At 39.6% G+C, this 18,329-nt stretch overlaps 1 protein-coding gene across 1 annotated transcript in view; it reads right to left on the reverse strand.

The window, feature by feature from the left end:
* cdkal1 (CDK5 regulatory subunit associated protein 1-like 1) overlaps positions 1-18,329 on the reverse strand; it is a 194,652-nt gene that overhangs the window by 121,102 nt on the left and 55,221 nt on the right. Inside the window, exons 5-7 of the mRNA XM_086113711.1 lie at positions 15,792-15,888; positions 12,037-12,085; positions 5,957-6,077 (exon numbers count right to left, since the gene is read on the reverse strand). Of these exons, the coding sequence (XP_085969837.1) occupies positions 5,957-6,077; positions 12,037-12,085; positions 15,792-15,888 (267 nt within the window). The remainder of the gene's footprint in view (positions 1-5,956; positions 6,078-12,036; positions 12,086-15,791; positions 15,889-18,329) is intronic.

The raw sequence follows: 18,329 nt of genomic DNA on the forward strand, positions 1-18,329 counted from the left end.
ATTGCAGCAAACACACATGTGGGGCCTGATGACCTCAAACAATCGTATTGAAAAAGCTACTCCGTTTCACAGAAACACTTCACAGCAAGTCTCTGGGCTGTATTTACACAGCAAACGCATGCCTGTGTGTATTTTGGCGTGGTGATTCATAGCAATTATTTCTGAAATATGTAATTCCAGGACTGAGCAGCAATAAAAGGAGACAGAAAATGAGTCAAAAATACTCAATCCTATTTGTAGGTGGTTTGCAGAATTTGTAAAGAGCAGCACGCATTCAGAGGTAGACGAAAATGCTTTCGGATTTCAGATTCCTGCCAAGGAGACAAGTGTTCAGTAAGTGTTGTTATGTCAGGAGGTTAGGAGAAAGCAGGTATGAAAAGAGCGTAATGGACGAAAACAAAATAGATAAAATGTTCTACAGGCTCAAAGGTTGTTGTTTTTTTTTTTTTTATTCCGGTGAATAGAAAGCCAATAGCTTTAAGTTAAAAAAATAATAATATTCACACATCACCAGAACCAACACACAACCCATCTGCAACATGAGCAGGACCAAGTTCTCGTAAAAAGCAAGGTTTTGCTCAGCTTCATTGACTAGTTAATGCCTTTTTATTTGCCAATGCTTAGCATGTATCTCATGCACGTATTTACAAATGTGCACATTTCTCCATTGTGTGACAAATAAAGGTTTTCTTATCGCATTACATTTGCTGGGAAAAAGACAATCAGAGTATTTGCCACTGACCCCACGCATACTGAGATCTCATTGATTCAAATCATGAATAAAATGCACTTTTTTTTTCAAAATAATTCAAAACACTGCTATTTACTTTAGGTTTGTTTCCGCCTGCACAACGAATGAAGGATTCAGGACACGCATGTGTGCCACTCTATGAAACCATGACTGCGGACCGCATAACAAACAATGACCTCCAAGCCAGGTTGCTTGGTCGTCATTGTGGGAACGCAATGACTTGGATAACCATCCACTATAAAAGTCAAATGATGCTCTCCAGGAATAAAAGTCAAAGTATTCAAGCATGACATGCACACTCAATGATATCCCAATCATGCAAATTAAGCTTCACTATTAAAACCACTAAGTTCAACCCCAAAGTGAATCCGTTGAAACTTCAGTAAAACTAACAGAAAACCTAATTAGCGCAATTGCTATTCCCATTCCACATGCCACCACAGAGGCAAGACAAGAAAAAGGATGTCCACTGAATTGAAAATTTAATTCAGTGTACACTGGGCATGTCAGCAGCATATGAGGCCAAAGTACAATAGAGCACAATATGGCTAAGGGAACAAAACATCCAAAATCATACACTTTTTGAAAAAAGAATCAAATCAACTGCATGAAGCCTGCTCCATTTATTCCTCAATGGGGGCAGCTCCTCTTTTAAGTTGTTAACTTTCTTCTAACCACAATGTCCATCGCTTGTCATCGTATTAAAGTTGAGCACTACAATTTATTGTTTTTTTACGTTTTAGGACTTAAAACAATGGACATCTTTCTGCACCGTATCTGAGTTATCAATGTTAGATGTTACTGTACAAACATTGTCTTTCCAATGAACAAAGCTTTCCATTGTCTCTTACTGGAAGAATATATTCTAAAACCACACATATTGGAAGTTGACCAAGGGAACCGCTTTTACTTCGAATGAGAGAACATTTCCTGCCTGCTCATCTACCTGTGTGCCTGGAAATCATAAATAATGAAGCAAGTCATCGGTTTGCTGTAAAAGGCAGAAAATCAGACTTTAGAATTGAAACAATGTAAGAGATGCCAACCACCCAAAATGTAACTAAATTGAAAGAAAGGAAGGGAACCATAATGAAACGAAATGAGCTGTAACTGTGAAACAAACGGCTTATTTTTAATGCCTGGAGTCCAAAGGCAATGGTTTTGACAAACAAACAGAGCAACACACAGCGCACACATATTTAATGACCCATTCTGACTGAGTGGCTGTAAATTCCTGGTTTATGATGCTAAGCATCACAATTCAGCTGGCTCACAAAAGGACTTTTGTTGATGCTGACAACACACACATCTACACACGCGTGCACACACACACACACACACACACACACACCCACACACACACATAAACACAGTACGAAGGGACCCTTAGAGTACCCTCGGGCCAGACACACACACACACACACACACGCTTAGACGTACAAAACCACCAGCTTGGCTAATAGCATCAAATGTTCTAAAACGGGGACACAAAACAGAGCATTAGAAAGAAAACTGCAGTCCCTTTTTTTTTAATACTTGTCGGCTATCTGAGCAGTGAACTCTACCCTCGAGCATATGCATTGGCAAAAATGAGCAATGGCGAGAACAATATCACAAAATGCTTAATTATGTTTGCAAACTACATGTGATCAAGGGGAACATGAACTAATTTCAGAGCATGTGAATTTGCAGCTGGTACAATGAGCAAGCGAGAGATAGATACAACATCTGGCCTAATTGAATTGTTATTTGTATCACACAACCAATGAACAAGCTTAATAGCACTGCGATTTGGTGTTTGTCTTAAATCTAGAGCTAGCGTGTTGTGTTCGTTCGGTTATATTGAATATTTATTGCGATTTAGCGGAGTGACTCTAAGGTAATTCTAACCTCATTCTAACCTATTCTAAGATTTTGTTTGGTGAAGGACATAAAGTTGTGTTTTTTTGCACCCAAGAATCTGTCCAGTTGAAGCAAATAAACTCCTAATGGACCGGGAGGGAAGAAAAAAAAAAATGCCAGTGCGCCTTTAGTACACTTCTCAGGGAGGTTGAGTGTTGGCCGGACTAAAGTAATTTACTGGAAGGGGGAAATCTAATCTAATTTGGATTCAAGAGGTGTAAATGATATTCATATGCAACTTAATGAAAGTTCTATTGTGAATCAACTGCAACAGAGTTAAATTCCCCTTAATTCGCCCCATGTGTGAAAACCACAGGACAAATACACCCTGATGGCGTTGTGAAGGTCAGTGTGCTTAAAGTAAAGGTGACGGGACAAAATCTAATCAGGTGGACTCCCTATTAAAATATAAAAATTGCAAACAAATAGGGAGAATAAATTACTGTAAAATTATAAATGCTCGTGTAACTAAATTGTAGTTCATGTGCCATAACCAACAATGGGGCATCTGAAATCAATTTTGCGGATTACACAGTGGTAACGTGATGAATCATGCACATGGACTGGTGCAAAGATAACTTTTGCATGAATATGAAAAGGACCAAGGAGATGGTGTTGGACTTCAGGAAGAACAGACACCTCCCTCTCCCACCTGCACATCGGAGGAGCAACAGTTGAAGTGGTCTGCAACTACATGGAATTCGGTGTCCAACTTTCCAAGAATTTCACCTGGAGCTGACACACTCATTCACTCCCAAAGACATATTTATGTCTTTTCACACTGCACACGTTCAACCCCAGATAGGTTTTCTTTCAATTTTTCCAAGAAAAAAAAGCGGGTCTAGAATTGGCTGCTACTGAATGAATCACCTGAAAAAGACTCACAAATGTGTCTACTTCCTCTGGAAGCTGCGACGTGCCGGACTGGGCAGTTGTGTCTTGTGGAGCTTCTACCGATGTGAGTACGGATGGTCCGATCCAATGAAGCACATCGGAATCGAGTCTGATTCAGGATCGAGATTGACAAAATGACAGGATCGGGATTGGATTGATTTGATTATAACCAGTCCAATCCATCCATAAAGCCAAATGATGTTGTATATCTCAATTTCACTGTACACTAAATGCCATAGAGCACAGACCAGCTGTCCTCATGGTTGCATTGTGCCGGTGTTAATGTCGCATAACTAGAAACCTACAGACGGATAGCCATAGTGTTTTCCTTATTTCTTTAGGGGACCAGAATATTGAACATGTGAGAAAATAAATGCTATTTCTAATGGGGGTATGCAATTATGCATTTCTTAGAATTGTATTGTCATAAAAGTAATACGTTTTAGGACACTGAACAAGTAACACTGATCAATTTAACATCAAACTGCGGATGAATACAGAAGCGCGTGATGCTAGAGCATGGTTTCAATATCACATTTGTCGAAAAGAAAAAAACCCTACAATGCCTCTCTCTTGTCACCGTTCCAAAATTCTCTTTTGACACAAGAGACAGCAGAAGTTGGGTCTGCTCTGCATTTGCGTGTCACACAAAGCTCTCTCTTGTTTTGTCCGCTAACAAATGTCACCAATGATGTCACGACTTCAGAGGGGGATTTAGAATGGATGATCGAAAAACAGAGCATATAAAGAATGCACTGTCTCGCTCAGATATAATTTTATATCAGCGGAGCCTGGTCAAATTAGGGACACCAATGACTGACCAAATTACACAAAGCAGATGTTCAGCATGGATTTGCAGCAACTATTCATGTTATCCGCAGCCTACCAAAACACTTCCAGTAAAAAAAATTAATAAATAAAAACAAGAGGATTTGTTTGTCGCCGCTCTGACCCCTTAAAGAAAACCAAAATAAAGGCATGCGCACACATTGACTACAGAATTCAAAAAACGGCAACATTCAACTTGATGCAAGCTCTAAATTATACATTACATCCAGTATGACATTTATTGTAATGTGCTGTAGATGGAAAATGTTCTTGTACTGCATCAATGTCACACTCCTAACATTAAGAATGTCTGGCTCTCTGGTGTTTAGGCGGTAATAAATTTCAGTCCAGAACCCAAGGGCACGTGAGAGTGCTCTAGTCGGCAAGTTCTATTCCAATGGATACGAGAATAAATACGTAGTTAATAAATAAAGTCAGAAAACTACTAAGAGGAACTACGTGATGCATCTATACATGAAAAACGTGGCAAACCAAAATCAAAGCAAACAACCATTGTGCATACTACCTTGTTTTTCGTTTGTTGCTTTGTGATGGACATCATTAATGTATGGAACTTGAAGATGTGCACAGCAATGACTGATGGATTATCGTCAGTGACGGTCAAGCACAATAGAATTAGTCTAGTCTGCACAAACCCCTTTTGGTTAGCCCACTGAAAGAATGGTGTTTAGATTGGTGAATATGAAATTAGCTCAAAGCATGTTGCGAGATGTGCATGCGTGCAAAAGTGGTTAGGTTGTTGTAAGTTACCATTTTACATAAATACATACAGTTCAAGTCCATACATCGAAAGAAACTAAGTCCAGTAATGCAACGTCTGTGTAGCAATACAGGGGTGGGGGGGGACAGGTTGGGGGACTTTTAACAAAAGCAAATATTTGTAAGTGTGTTCATGTTAATAGCAGCAAAATAAATGAATAAATAAATAAAGCTAGTAAAGCACAACATCCTTATGTAATCCCCAATATACACATACACAGGAGGAGTATCCCGTTCTCTTTCGAAACGTGAATAAAAAGGCATCAAATTAGGGGTGCGTTTTTGTCCTAAAATACCATGTTGGTCGATGTAACACAGGGAAGCCGTTCTCAGAAGTGGTGGTCACATACTCAATCAAGAAATTGAGTGACTGGCAGGAAAGCAACACCATCATGCATTCAGTGAATGTGAAAAATGACTTTGTAAAGACAAATATGAAGACTGCTACTTTATTATTATAAATAGCATTGTGTTCTTCTTTGTGTAAATATATTCTCCGTCATGTTTTGATTTGTAATAAATGTCGAATGTCCCCGATGCAATGCAGCTATTAAGAGGAACTGGAGCTTTCCACATGATTTTCGGAACAACTGTCAATCATGGGTTCTACTACTGGGTTTCCATGACTGTACATGTGAAGAAGGTAGAATGGTTGTACCTACTTGAGAAGTTACGTAACACAAAGTAAACTAATGTTATTAGAAGGCTGTGTAATGAATGTACTCTCAAGCTCTTGAATCATATACACACTATCGGGATCACTGCTGGAGAACACTGTGTTGTATATCCCTTTTGTCTTACCCTGTGTTAATGGAGATGATTTCAATGAGAGGGTTTTTCCTTATCTTGGGAAGATCCAGTCTGGCTCCCCCAAGCCTCCGGCCGCCATCTTTCTTCTGGCCCAAAAGACGAACTGAGTGACCTGTATTCAAGAATCAAAATTGTGAGGTGAATTACAACAATAGCTCTCTGTCTCCTCATTCACTGCAGGTTTGTTGGCAGTTTTGTTTTATTTTATCAAACACAATTGCATCATTTTAAAATAAACACTGAAAGGGCTGACACATGCCAAGTGAAGTGACAAAACCCAACTAAAGTGGACTACCACAAAAAAATTCAATTGGCGTGTCTTCACCGAACGGCAAGCGATTGAGCACCGCACATCTACAGACACACTGCAAGAGAAAACTGAGACCCTGCATTTTGCTTTCGAGGCTCCCCATACAATAGGATATGTTGAATTATTGTTTTGATTGAACCACAAAAACATGCCACAAAAACAGAAAACAAACAAGAATAAGATGCGTGGCAGTGATCGATCATCGCATTCACTGACTGCACTTTAGGCAAAATAGACTCTCCGCGCTTTGATTTCTATCCATCGGTACGTATAAAATTATGAATGTGGTGTTGTACTAACACAATAATAACACTTCAAATTGAGAAACTTTTTTTCCCCCTTTTGCCTTTATTTGTGGAAATCTGTCTTTTATGAAAACTCATTGCCGACCCCCGCAACCTGCGCAACCGTTATGTTTACCTTACAAAATGGGTAAAGCTATCGAGAAAGCACAATATGCACGGGGAGCAAATAAAAATCCATAACTGAGTCAAAAAGTTAAATGTCAGTGATGCTAAGCCCTGAATGTGTAGAAATGGGATGCTCTGGTCTCCTCTCTCTCGTCATCTTATAGACAGCTTTGTGCGAGATGGAGGCGCTGAGGGATGGAATTGTCTTGCTGCTCCCATCCGCTTTACATGAGTCTCCTGGGAGGATGGGCTCAAGGCAGGAAGCATGACTATCATTGGTAGATAAAAATTACTATCTGCCCCTGAGGAGTACAAAGAGCCAATCGGTGAGGCGTGACTGGTCGTAATATCCCAGTACAAGAGGGGAAAATGAGAAAACTCCACTCAAGAAAAGAAGGATTGGGTACACATTTGGCTGTCGTACAGCTTGCTACTGTATTCGTATCGCCGGAGAGCTCTTTGGGGATACAGTGAGATTGTTTTGTTTTTTTTTAGGTTTTTTTTTCAGGGGGGGTTCTGATCAATTGTTTGAAGTCAGATTATTAACAAATTTTCATGACAGCACAATTCCTCTGTACAAATGATAGCATCGTGAAGATTTAAATTTGAAGTTTTCCAAGGTGTTACTTTAATTCCTCTGAAATATTTTTACACATATACTCGACAGTTTTTAATGAAAAACTCTTTTGATCTTGTTAGTTGTATGCCACTGGGTAGATTACTATGTTTTACCAGAGTCGGCAAAAGGGAACAGTGCTGTCCAATTCTCATCTCAAAATACAGTACAGTGATCCCTCGCTTATCGCGGTTAACGGGGACCAGAAACCCCCGTGAAATAGGAAAATCTGTGAAGTAGGTACACCCCCTGCCCCCCATGGAGGTGCATGTGTATGAGTATATATAATATTTATAAGGCCAAATGTAATGTTATACATGCATGTAAAAGGAAATATTTGTAGTCATTAACATTAATGCTATATACAAATATATACTGTATATACATGTATAAGATGTATACGTTAGGTTAGGTTCGTGTATAAATAACAAGACACAGTAAAAATAAACATGAAATATACATGTAGTACTGTATATGTTGCTATATGTGACTCACTGTTGTTTTGCTGACTTTCGCTGCCTCTCACGGACCTTTTGCGGCATTTTCGCATTTTTTTTAAATGAATATTTTTGAAAAATCCGCGATGCACTGAATCCGCAAGAAGTGAATCGCAAAGTCGCGTGGGATCACTGTACACAGTTTAGCTGGCTCAATTGTTCTGATGGGCAGCCTCCTACATACACAGATACAGTATATACCTGGATAACCACACTATCTATGCTCACTAACTACTAACTAAAAGTCTTTCCCACCCTTCAAATGTCCCTGCATTTTCTCCTTTATTCACCCCTCTAAAAATACGGCTTGATGTAATCCATCCTCTCATAAATGCCTTCCAGAAGGTGATGGTGAAGGTGGGAAAGAAAGGATGCATAGAAGGCCAGGAGATGAATTCCTCAAAGATGAAAGCCGTATACGATGGCGAGATGGATGGTTGGAACGCAACGGTAGGGGGCTAAAAGGATGACTTGTTGACCTACGGTTGATGCCTCATATGTGGTGGCTCTCCTGTTGGATTGGAAGGCATCAGCAGGATGTGGAACATTGGAAATAACGGACTAAAGTGGCTGATGAAGAAGAGAGCGGGGGTTTCATGTTTATCGGTCATCTTGTCAATGCAATGGGCCAAGCGACACCTATGGAACAGTGTTGATATCTGAGCCATGCCTGATAACTTTACGGGATATGGCTTTGAAGTGCATCAAGGCATACTGTAACGATAAAAACACACACACGCACATGCACACGTACTCTGATAAAACCAAAGCATAACTTTGGTGTTTGACGGCAACAAGCGTCTGAACAGTATTTGGTGTTGATAAGAGGTCACTTGGCATCAAAAGAATGTGTTGACATCATTCAGAATAACATTTCAAATCAGTGTCAGTGGGTCAACTTTGTTTCTGTCCCTGATATGTTTTCATTCTTGAGCTTGATCTTTTTTTTTTTTTTAAGCAAGGAACATGATTAACAGTTTGTTTATCCTGGTGAATAACGCGAAATTAGGTCATTTTGCTGTTATGGAGCCAATGATCTCTAGCTAAGTAGATGCATTGGCCCGTCTAACTTCATGTGCCTGGATTTCCATCATAAACACACATACACACGAAATCTTCAAAATGTCTACCCCCCCGCGAAAAAAACAAAACAAAACATGAGAATAACAGCTGAAATGGTGTCATCTAAGGCGACATTCCCAACTAAAGGAGAACAATATCGGAACACCAATAGAAACATGGAAGCATGGAAACAGGCCTACAGGGGATACACATAAATGAGTTATAGCATCCGACGTCAGTGAAAATCAAAAACACATTTTCTTCTTTGCATGGGTGTCTTACCTACAGGGTTAGGTCCCCTTGCCACCAAACAGATCAATGGAGAAATTGGAAACATTTTGACAATATCCTGATTCTATTGCAAGTGTGTTTTCGTGTAGACTAACTTTTCAGGAATTTCTGCAGGTTTTTTCTTTTTTTTTTTTAATTTTGTTTTAGTTTTTTGTAGAGGGAAAATATGGGTTTCTTTTTGTAACAGAAACCCTTGGTGTAGGCACATACAGGAAGTAACAGCAACTCTGTCCAAAGGTTTTTGTATGCTCAGAGTAGTTCTTTGACTGACAATTTGGCCTTAATCTCACAGAATTTCAGTCGTTTCAAGTATTTACACTTTTGATTAAAGGGATGATCCGGCCGCATAGTGAAAATTGGACCGATTTTGTTAATTCTTTTGGTTAATCCAGAAAATGATTTTGGTTTGGTTTGTTTATTGAACATAAAACATATACAGTAATAATTTGACAGAAAAGGTAGATAAAGTAGTAAAAAGAAAGAAATCAGTCTTCATTCAACACAGTTATTATGTTCAAGGGAGTAGGAAGAAGTAAAAAGCTTACTTTATATTCACTTTACTTTATATTATCTTGCATCGTCAATGTTATCCATTTGTTTGGGAGAAATAAAATAAGGAGTAAATAACTAAGTACAGTACTCTCAAAACGCCCCTTTTTAGTCAAAACTATAGATAAAATTGTATTTATTTATTTAAGTCTATTACAGAGACACCACCCTCCATTATTGTTGTTTATTTGGTATTGTTTAGTGATTAAAAAAACCTTTAGAAAGAAACATCTTACAATATCATACGAGGGAGTGATGCACTCGACAGCTTTTTTTTGGTAACTGATCCTGTTACTGGCTTGATCGTTCTTTTCCAAAGTGAAAGCAGATGTCTGCAAATGTTTCAAACTGCATTCATGAGGAACAACAAACATTAATGAATAATTACTGTTAAGAGGCTCAAATCAGAAGCTTTGGACCACTGTAAATTATAAAATGGCTGTAAATGATTACTCGATTATAATAGCTGTCGATTAATTTGACCATCAATTAGTTGCCTATTAATCAGAAAATTCATCTGAATAATCTGTCACCATTTGTTTAATTTCTGTTCATATAAAGATATTTTCCAATGACTGATGAGTTCCATGTTACATGCACAGTTCCACTAAAGCTTTATGTCAGTGGATGGCATAGGGATTGTTGATCAGCTCTTGAGAGTAAAATTGCTGCTTGACTAGTTTTGGAAAGTATGAAAGGAAACTACAAATCGTACACACTGTGGAATGAGTTTGAATGGATTTGCAGGGCTCTTGGATAAAATGGCATCAACCGTCTCTGTTTGCAAGACAACCAACAGCCGGTGAAAGCCAACTAAACTGGCTAAGTAAGGCTGAAACCACAGTAACTGCTCCATCCAGCAATATTCTATGTGAAAACAATGTTCAAATGCTGTGTGCGTGCTCAGCAAATCAACCTGAGATAACGGAAGTCATTTACAACAGGCAGTAACGTAAGCTTTATGGTTCAAGGATTCAGTAAAATTAAACACAGCTTTACTGTGCTACGGTATTCTTATTGAGTGGCAGTTATATTCCTTTTAAACCAAGACCCAAACCGAAATGATCATCTCACGCTTCACAAAGCGAGATCATAAAAGCTAGCTCATTTTTTTGTCACATGGAAAAGAAACCCGCAAGAAATTTTGTTGGAGAACTGCGTCTTGCAATTCACTGGCATACACATTTTAGTTACCATTCCAAAAGGCATATCCCCCAGTTTAAAGGTCTCCTGGCCTCTGAGCTGAAGTAACAGCTCTCGATTTATATGAGGTCATAAAAAACAGTAATGATACTGGGGAAATTAGTTTCTTGGGGGTGGGGGTGGAAGGTGAAGAATGGTTGGGAGGTGTGGCGGGATAGAGTCAGGTTATGAGAAGGCAAATGGGTAAGAAGAATGAAGGAAAGAAATGCTGAAAGACGTTGAGGGAAAATATGTAAGACAGTAGTCAAAGTCAACAACTTACAGAAGATGTACGTGCTGCCTGTGCATACATTTAATGCCTGCAGTCAGAGAATTTGGGGTCGATTGCACTGTAATATTTAGATGTCCCTAGTTCGGGAAGCTTGCAGTGCAAACAACACACACACACAGAAAACCACCCTCACACAAATACGCACGGACGCGCACGGGCGCACACAAAAGCAATGTGTTTTACAGTTGTTATTTTTTAAGAGAACAGCTGGGGGTATATGACAGCTTCAGCGGACATCAACAATAAACTCTGTGTGACCTCCATTAGCGGCAGAGTACTGTGGTGCCCAGATAGTTTAAATAATTACTAATCACTGACATGGGAGTCTGTCTTCACAAGAAAGATCCAAACGTGATTAATGCGGTTTATTTCATACAACTTTGACCACCACTATTGGCACCATTGAATTTTTAATTGGCTCACTATTAATCTATGAAATAGAATGGAAATAGAAATTTACATTATCGCTATATTCAAAACATCATTCTTAAACATACACATAAATCTCTTTTTAATGAAAAAGTATTGTCCAAAACATCTGGACAGGCATTACTAACACTTCATATTTTGTTGCTCACCCTGAAGTAACTGCTTAAAAACATTTTTTACTGCAATCAAAAAGCTTCCAGGCCATGACATATAGCTGTTTCCCCTGGTGAAATAAGGAATGGGGGGGGGGGCATTCTTTATTTCACCCATTGCATTAAGATAATCCAATTAAATTGAATTGAAAGCTGTTTCACGTATTATTACAACAAAAGTGGGAGCAATAACCAGAAGTAATTAGGTTGGGTCTTTGAATGGTGTCATAACATCACAATGGTGTGTATATTTGCAGGTCTTTCTGGGTGCATTCAAATACCTTTAACAGCCTCGTCCACCACCTCGACCACTCGATCAATCTGTTGGACCTAAAATACACAAAAGGCACACGCAGCTTGATTGATGCCGAGCATGCTCGCATTCCAAACTAAACTATACTGACCACATGAACACAAGCAGTTCATATATTACAACAAGCTGTGCACACAAACACAAACAACGTGCACAGTGAAGCTCAGTATGATATGAATCAGATTGTGTCTGCGTTTAGTAGTCGCAATGTGGACGAGAACATGTGCAGAAATCCAAATTTGTCACATAGAATTTCTGCAGCATGTCTTGGATATGCTGGAGATACGGCAAGCAACTGTTAGTGGGGAATGTGTGCGCCGTTGAGTTCCTATCAATGTTTGAGGCGACGTCATTAAACAGTACATTTAGTCTCCACCTGTAAAACAGTATGTGAGAGAGGTATGGCTCAGGTTTTAAAGTGGCCATTAAGTACTTGGAATGCTGCCATATATCCCGCTCTGTGGCAACATAAGCCACCATGTGATTGTTGCCATGTGCAGTGTAGTGTGTTTGGCATTAACAGATTGTATTGAACAAAAAAGTAGGGGATGACAACAGAGGATAATCTTGACTTGTGATTCTCAACTGGTGGGTCAGAACCCGTTTTGTGTGGATCAGTGAAAGCTTGAAAATAATTGTGGGGGGTCCTGTGATGATGGCCATATTGTTGTGCTGAGATTACGAACGACACGCAAAAAGCTACTTTTGCCTGGTGACATAAAAATATGTCACCCGATGCAAAAAAAAGGCACCTCCTGCTTTCTGCTTTTCATTTGATTTGCATTTACTTTCATTTTTCACACATCAATACATTCACATTTCATACAAATATTGACTGTAATTAAACTTGAATGTACTGACACATGCTGGTGCCTGACAACGGTATCACGGTGTCCAAGAGCTTAGCTTGCGAAAGTCACATGACCAAACCAAGAAAACAGGTGAGCCTTGACAGTCTTAAAGTTACCTGGGCCCTTCACACGGTGATGTCATTTTCAGTCAAAAGGCACAAGGCAAAACGGCCTCCCCCTGAGATCAATAAAAACGTGTGGAATTTTCTGCTTCACTTATAATACACAAAGGCAATAGAACTCAGATTGCCGTGTTTAGACGAAAGGGGTCGCACCGAACACACTACTGTAAAGACATTGGCTGAGAGAGTATTATTTTTATTCCATTTCAAAGTAGTTCTTTTTTGAGCAAGCTTCCATCTCAGTTATCTTGTAAAATAAAACAACATTAGCTGTCAGTGTGAAACGTGTAACGGTACTCGGTCTGGGACAAATTTAAAGACAAGAACAAAGAATATGCAAGGGGTACAAAAAGATGTGCGCCCAGAGGGCTCATGTGTCGGTATCTCTTGTTTACAACAATTGCTTACACACTGTAATTCTCTGATTACAGAGCCGGAGCTGTTTGTCTGCGTGGAGATGCGTGATGCATCTGAGATAAAGGATGTGACATGTCTCGTTCAGAGACGTGAAACATGGTGGGCTTGCGTGACTCTTGCGTACCTTGCACGCAGTTACACTGTCATTCATTTCATAGCCAACTTGTGAAAAGCAAAACAACAGAACAAACAAGGCACGTCATGGCGCAGCTCATGTGAACAGGAGTGAATTAATTCAAAAGCACTCTTAAGCACCCCCCACCTAGCCGTTAAGAGGATTGACAAAGCAAAAACTCACGACTGGTAATTTGAATTTGATTTTCATATACCACCAACTGTCACTCTTGTTGTGTGTTTGGATAGGAGAGCACATGAAAGTGCGCGTGCACTGGTGCGCCTCGGTCTGTGATTGTTACCATATGTGCCCCTTCTTGCATGTTCGGCTTTCTGTCTGTCCGTTTGTGTGCGCACGTGCGTCGATATCAATGCAAAATCCAATCTATTCATGACAATAGAAGGCACAGCAGCGACAAACTTCCCAGCTGTTTCTGCCGTGCCCTCAAGGCGTTCGCGCGTACAAGCTTGTTTATCCGAATGTAATTATATGATACATACATGCCACTTGAATGTGATTTGAATGTAATTACGTTACATCGGGGCATGTTTACTTAAATGGGACTGCATTATTTATCGGGATGGGCATTTAATGCAAAAATGTGTGCCGTTCCCTACTCCCGAACTGTATATCTGAAAGTGACGGTAATCGGGACTGGACATCGGGTTGTTCAATTGCCTGGCAATTCCAACAACGTTGTTTTTGCTTTTTGGTTTTTTTTTTGGGGGGGGGGGCACATTCAATTCATTCATTAAATAGCTTTTCAGAAAGCAAGGAGCGAATGAAGGAAGGCTTCAAAGATCATTTGTTTTGTGTAAAATACATCTGCTGGCAGCCAAAAAGAGAGAAATAACATTAACCCTTACATGCACCCTGTAACCTGATAACATGATAAGATGTCCACTGTAGTCACCGTTGTACTAGCAACAAGGGTTAATTCCCCGTGGGATTATTTGTAGGAGCTCAACTAAATACTGTACTTTGTCAACCATAATTGGTTATGAGGTTTTATCATAACAGTCGCAGAAGATTGTTGGAATAAATGTAGTAGTCTTGGGACACCTAATTGGGGGGAAGGAAATATAAGCAAGCCCCTACTAATTCTGTTTTATTAGGAAGTATTATCAGTCCATAAATGTGCAATCTTTGAAATGTGACACCAGTGGAATTCATCTTGAATTGGTCCTTAACCTTAAACAACCTTAAGGTTTTTTGTTGTGTTGATTCTGCAGTGTGGTTATGCGCTACGACCAGTAAGCGTTATAGTAGTCCTGATCATTCTATACAGGCGGGAATGAATGAATGATCTGCTGTCGAGACTCTGCATCACTTAATCTCATGAGGATTATATCAATGCTATTTTTTCCAGTGATGACTTCAGAGAATGAAACCATAAACATGCATCAATGTGCAGAAATGAGAAACAAAACAAGTTTAAAGTTGATAAAACGAAGCCCATCCATTTATTATTTGTTTATTTATTTATTTATTTAGTATTGTTATTATTATAAGTAGTAGTAGTCTTACTATTATTTTTGATTCTTTGTCTGGATTGTTAGACTGGGTTGATAAAAATGTCTACAGATCTGTCAGATAAATAATTTTGACATAAAATTAAAAAAAAAAAAAACGGTCAACATACCAGCTTGCTTTTACATAAGAAAAGCTAAGAACCTAAGAAAAGTCAAGAAAGTGATTTGCAGTCATGCAATAGTTTATTATATATGATTTGTCAGTCAGCCATGTCTGTATTTTGCTACATTTCCACGGTCTCTTTTTTTTCCTCATTCAAACATGGCATAGGTTGACTTTTTGTAGCCATTATGTAAATATGTGGCACCCTATGTATCATTCCGTTTGACTTTTTTCCATCACATTTCTCTCGATCCTTATTCTCAGGCATCTGCCTTCTTTTCTACTGCCCTTCCATATTTATTTCAGTGATCCTGGTCCTGTCTTCTGGGGAGCGCGACTGATTCACTAAACAGCATGCGGGGGACCAAACAGACCAGACGAGTCTCAACATGCCGCCACCCAGGTCAATGACAGGTAAAAAAAAAATGTTCTGTGATACCTTGTGTGGGTTTGTGTTGTCCAGAAACGTAAACCAAAACATGTTTTATTTAGTTTCAAAAGTGTGTTTATATTAAGACTCTTACTTTGAAGTCATTTATGGCCAAATGCACAATTGTATCAAGAGCAAGTATAGCACACATACCCCAATGATGCTAAGACCTTTGAGATAGTCCATTCGAGGTTGGGCCTGTGGAACACAACCGGCTACCACCACCTTCTTCTGTTGCTCTTGGGCTTTTCTGCGAAGAATGGAAACACAAGATAAAATAAAGTTGTTGTTTTTTTTAAAGAAAACTGCAGTTGAACAGGAAATTCTCAGAAAAAGACTCTTAAAATGTGCTCCGACAACATTCACATTTCATTCACAATTTGACAAGGCTGATGTAAATAACATAATGGCTATAAACAACTGGGCCTGTTTACATCCTTCACTAAAAATTGAGTTTGGAAGGAAAATATAGAGTCACTAATCTTCTCATTCAAATGCTTGACAAAATGCCAATAGCGCCTTCACTTGTCAGTGTTGGTTTCTTGCTACAAGGAAGGCGGATGACACATTTTGGTACTTGAGTTGAAAAAAAGGACAGCCAAACAACCTTAAGGTTTTTTGTTGTGTTGAGTTACCATCTTGTAAAATATGACAACAAAAATGCAATTTTGCCATGTGAGAGGAAGTGATTTAAGGGGAGAAGGACACTGTTGAAACACAGCCTGGTCAATTCAAGAAACAACCTATAGCACAGTGAAAGAGTTCAGAGGTCCGCTGAGTTGACATGTCAATCTGGTTATTCTCTGACTCTAAAACCATCGAAGGTTTTATGCCAGATGGATGATAAGGCAACACAAATATAATTTATTGCCACCACAGCACATCATATGCATCTATTGTACATATATTGGAAAGTCAACCACCGGTATTGGAAATGCCAGGCCAAGCTTGGAACCATTAAGCGCAACATGGGTAAAGTGACATCACTAATTATTTTGTAGCTGTCTATTTCGATGACGAAAGAGCCCACATGCAGTATTTAAAAAATACAAATAAATACAGTTGGCAGAACGTTACATAGTGAAGCCACCATGAGGGTGTGTGTGTGTGTGTGTGTGTGTGCGTGTGTGTGTGTGCATGCGCGCACACGCGTGTGTTGGGGGGTGGGGGGGGGGGGGGGTTATGGGAGTGTTTCCATGTCACCTCTCGTTAGTGGCAGTAAGATTTGAGACACTCGGTCTGTCTGACAAAAGCTTTTGGAGGCGCTGCCCAGACTCCCGCATGAATCTTTAATAATGAAGCCTCCTGACAGCTGGAAGTAGAAACGGAGGGATGAAGGGAGGGAGGGGGCGCATGAATGTGAGGGAGGAATTAAGAGGACAGAGGAGGAGGAGCGATAAAACTGGATGCAAACTGTCAGTTGTGTTTTGGTTCACAGCGTGTTTGTATTCTTCAGCAAAACAAAGATACTGAGGTGGAGGAGGTGGGTGAGCAAGTACAGAGTAAAGAAAGCCAAATCCAATTCAGAGCAGAAGCAAGCAAAAGCACAGTGAATGATGAAAGTCAACGCCCGTAAAGAGATGGCTGGCATGTTGTGGTTCGGATCATTTTAGCACCTCTTCTATTGAGACTCAAAGAACATCTATTTCTGCATTGTTTAAAAAAAAAAAGTGAGACATGCATAGCAGGAAAAAAATGAAAGCACATGAAAATAAAAACACTGATCAGGATCCAGCTTCTACTGATCTTGGGCTATGAACAAGTTTAACGCTCACGCAGTCAGGAATGCAGTCAGTCAATGTTTCTTTATATGCTTTCAAGTTTCACTAGCAATGCTCAAAGCATTCCAGATTTAAACGAGGCATTAGCCTGGATGTCACAATCTGTTTAAAAACAAAATTAAAACACAATTGGTCTCAACTCCATAAATCACCTTGCTTCATCATGGAAGCATTAAATCATTTGAGTGCCAGCACGTGCATCAGTGATTCAGTGTTTGCTCTTCTATTGACATAGGCTGAAATTAATAGGTCCTCGAGGTATGCTCTTTTGAGTTACTCTTTAAGTGTCGAAGGAAATATGAGTAATGATGATCTTCGCGTAACCCGGGCTGTACTCCTTGACATGATTTTGCTTGAACTCAAGCTTGAAATGCGCCGCTCTCTCAATATATCACAATATAGCACGTTTGTATAATGAGACAATATATCACACTGATCTTAAAGTTTGAAGTTAAAGAAACAGTGAAACATGCAGAGTGATTCATTTGGTGATGGCTGAACAGAGAGGTCTGCTAAGGTATCACAATATTTTCAGAATAACTTGTTCAGAATGATGAGACACTTTCCTTTCAACACATATTTGAGTTGGTGTCCCAACTGTCCAACCTTAGGGCTGTTCAAATCTGGAGGGTCCACTTCAATGACAAAATGGTGAATACAAGAAACTGAAATGCTTGTTGAAGGGAGGAAGAGTAAACACAATCGAGCTTGTTCTCTCGACAATGCTTGTTCTCTCGACAATGCTCGTCAAGAAGGACTCGCATTCGCATCACACACACAGTAGAGGTACGCCTGCATAATTCACACTAACGCCTGCCAAAACGTTCCAAACCCTCCTATAATGCGATACTTGCTCCCTGCCTGTAGACATCGCTGTGACATACATAGCAAGTAAGCAGGCGGCATCAGA

The sequence above is a fragment of the Hippocampus guttulatus genome, chromosome 6 (genome assembly GCF_054856545.1).
Source record: "Hippocampus guttulatus isolate MCC_2025c chromosome 6, RoL_Hgut_1.0, whole genome shotgun sequence".
Taxonomy (NCBI): domain Eukaryota; kingdom Metazoa; phylum Chordata; class Actinopteri; order Syngnathiformes; family Syngnathidae; genus Hippocampus; species Hippocampus guttulatus.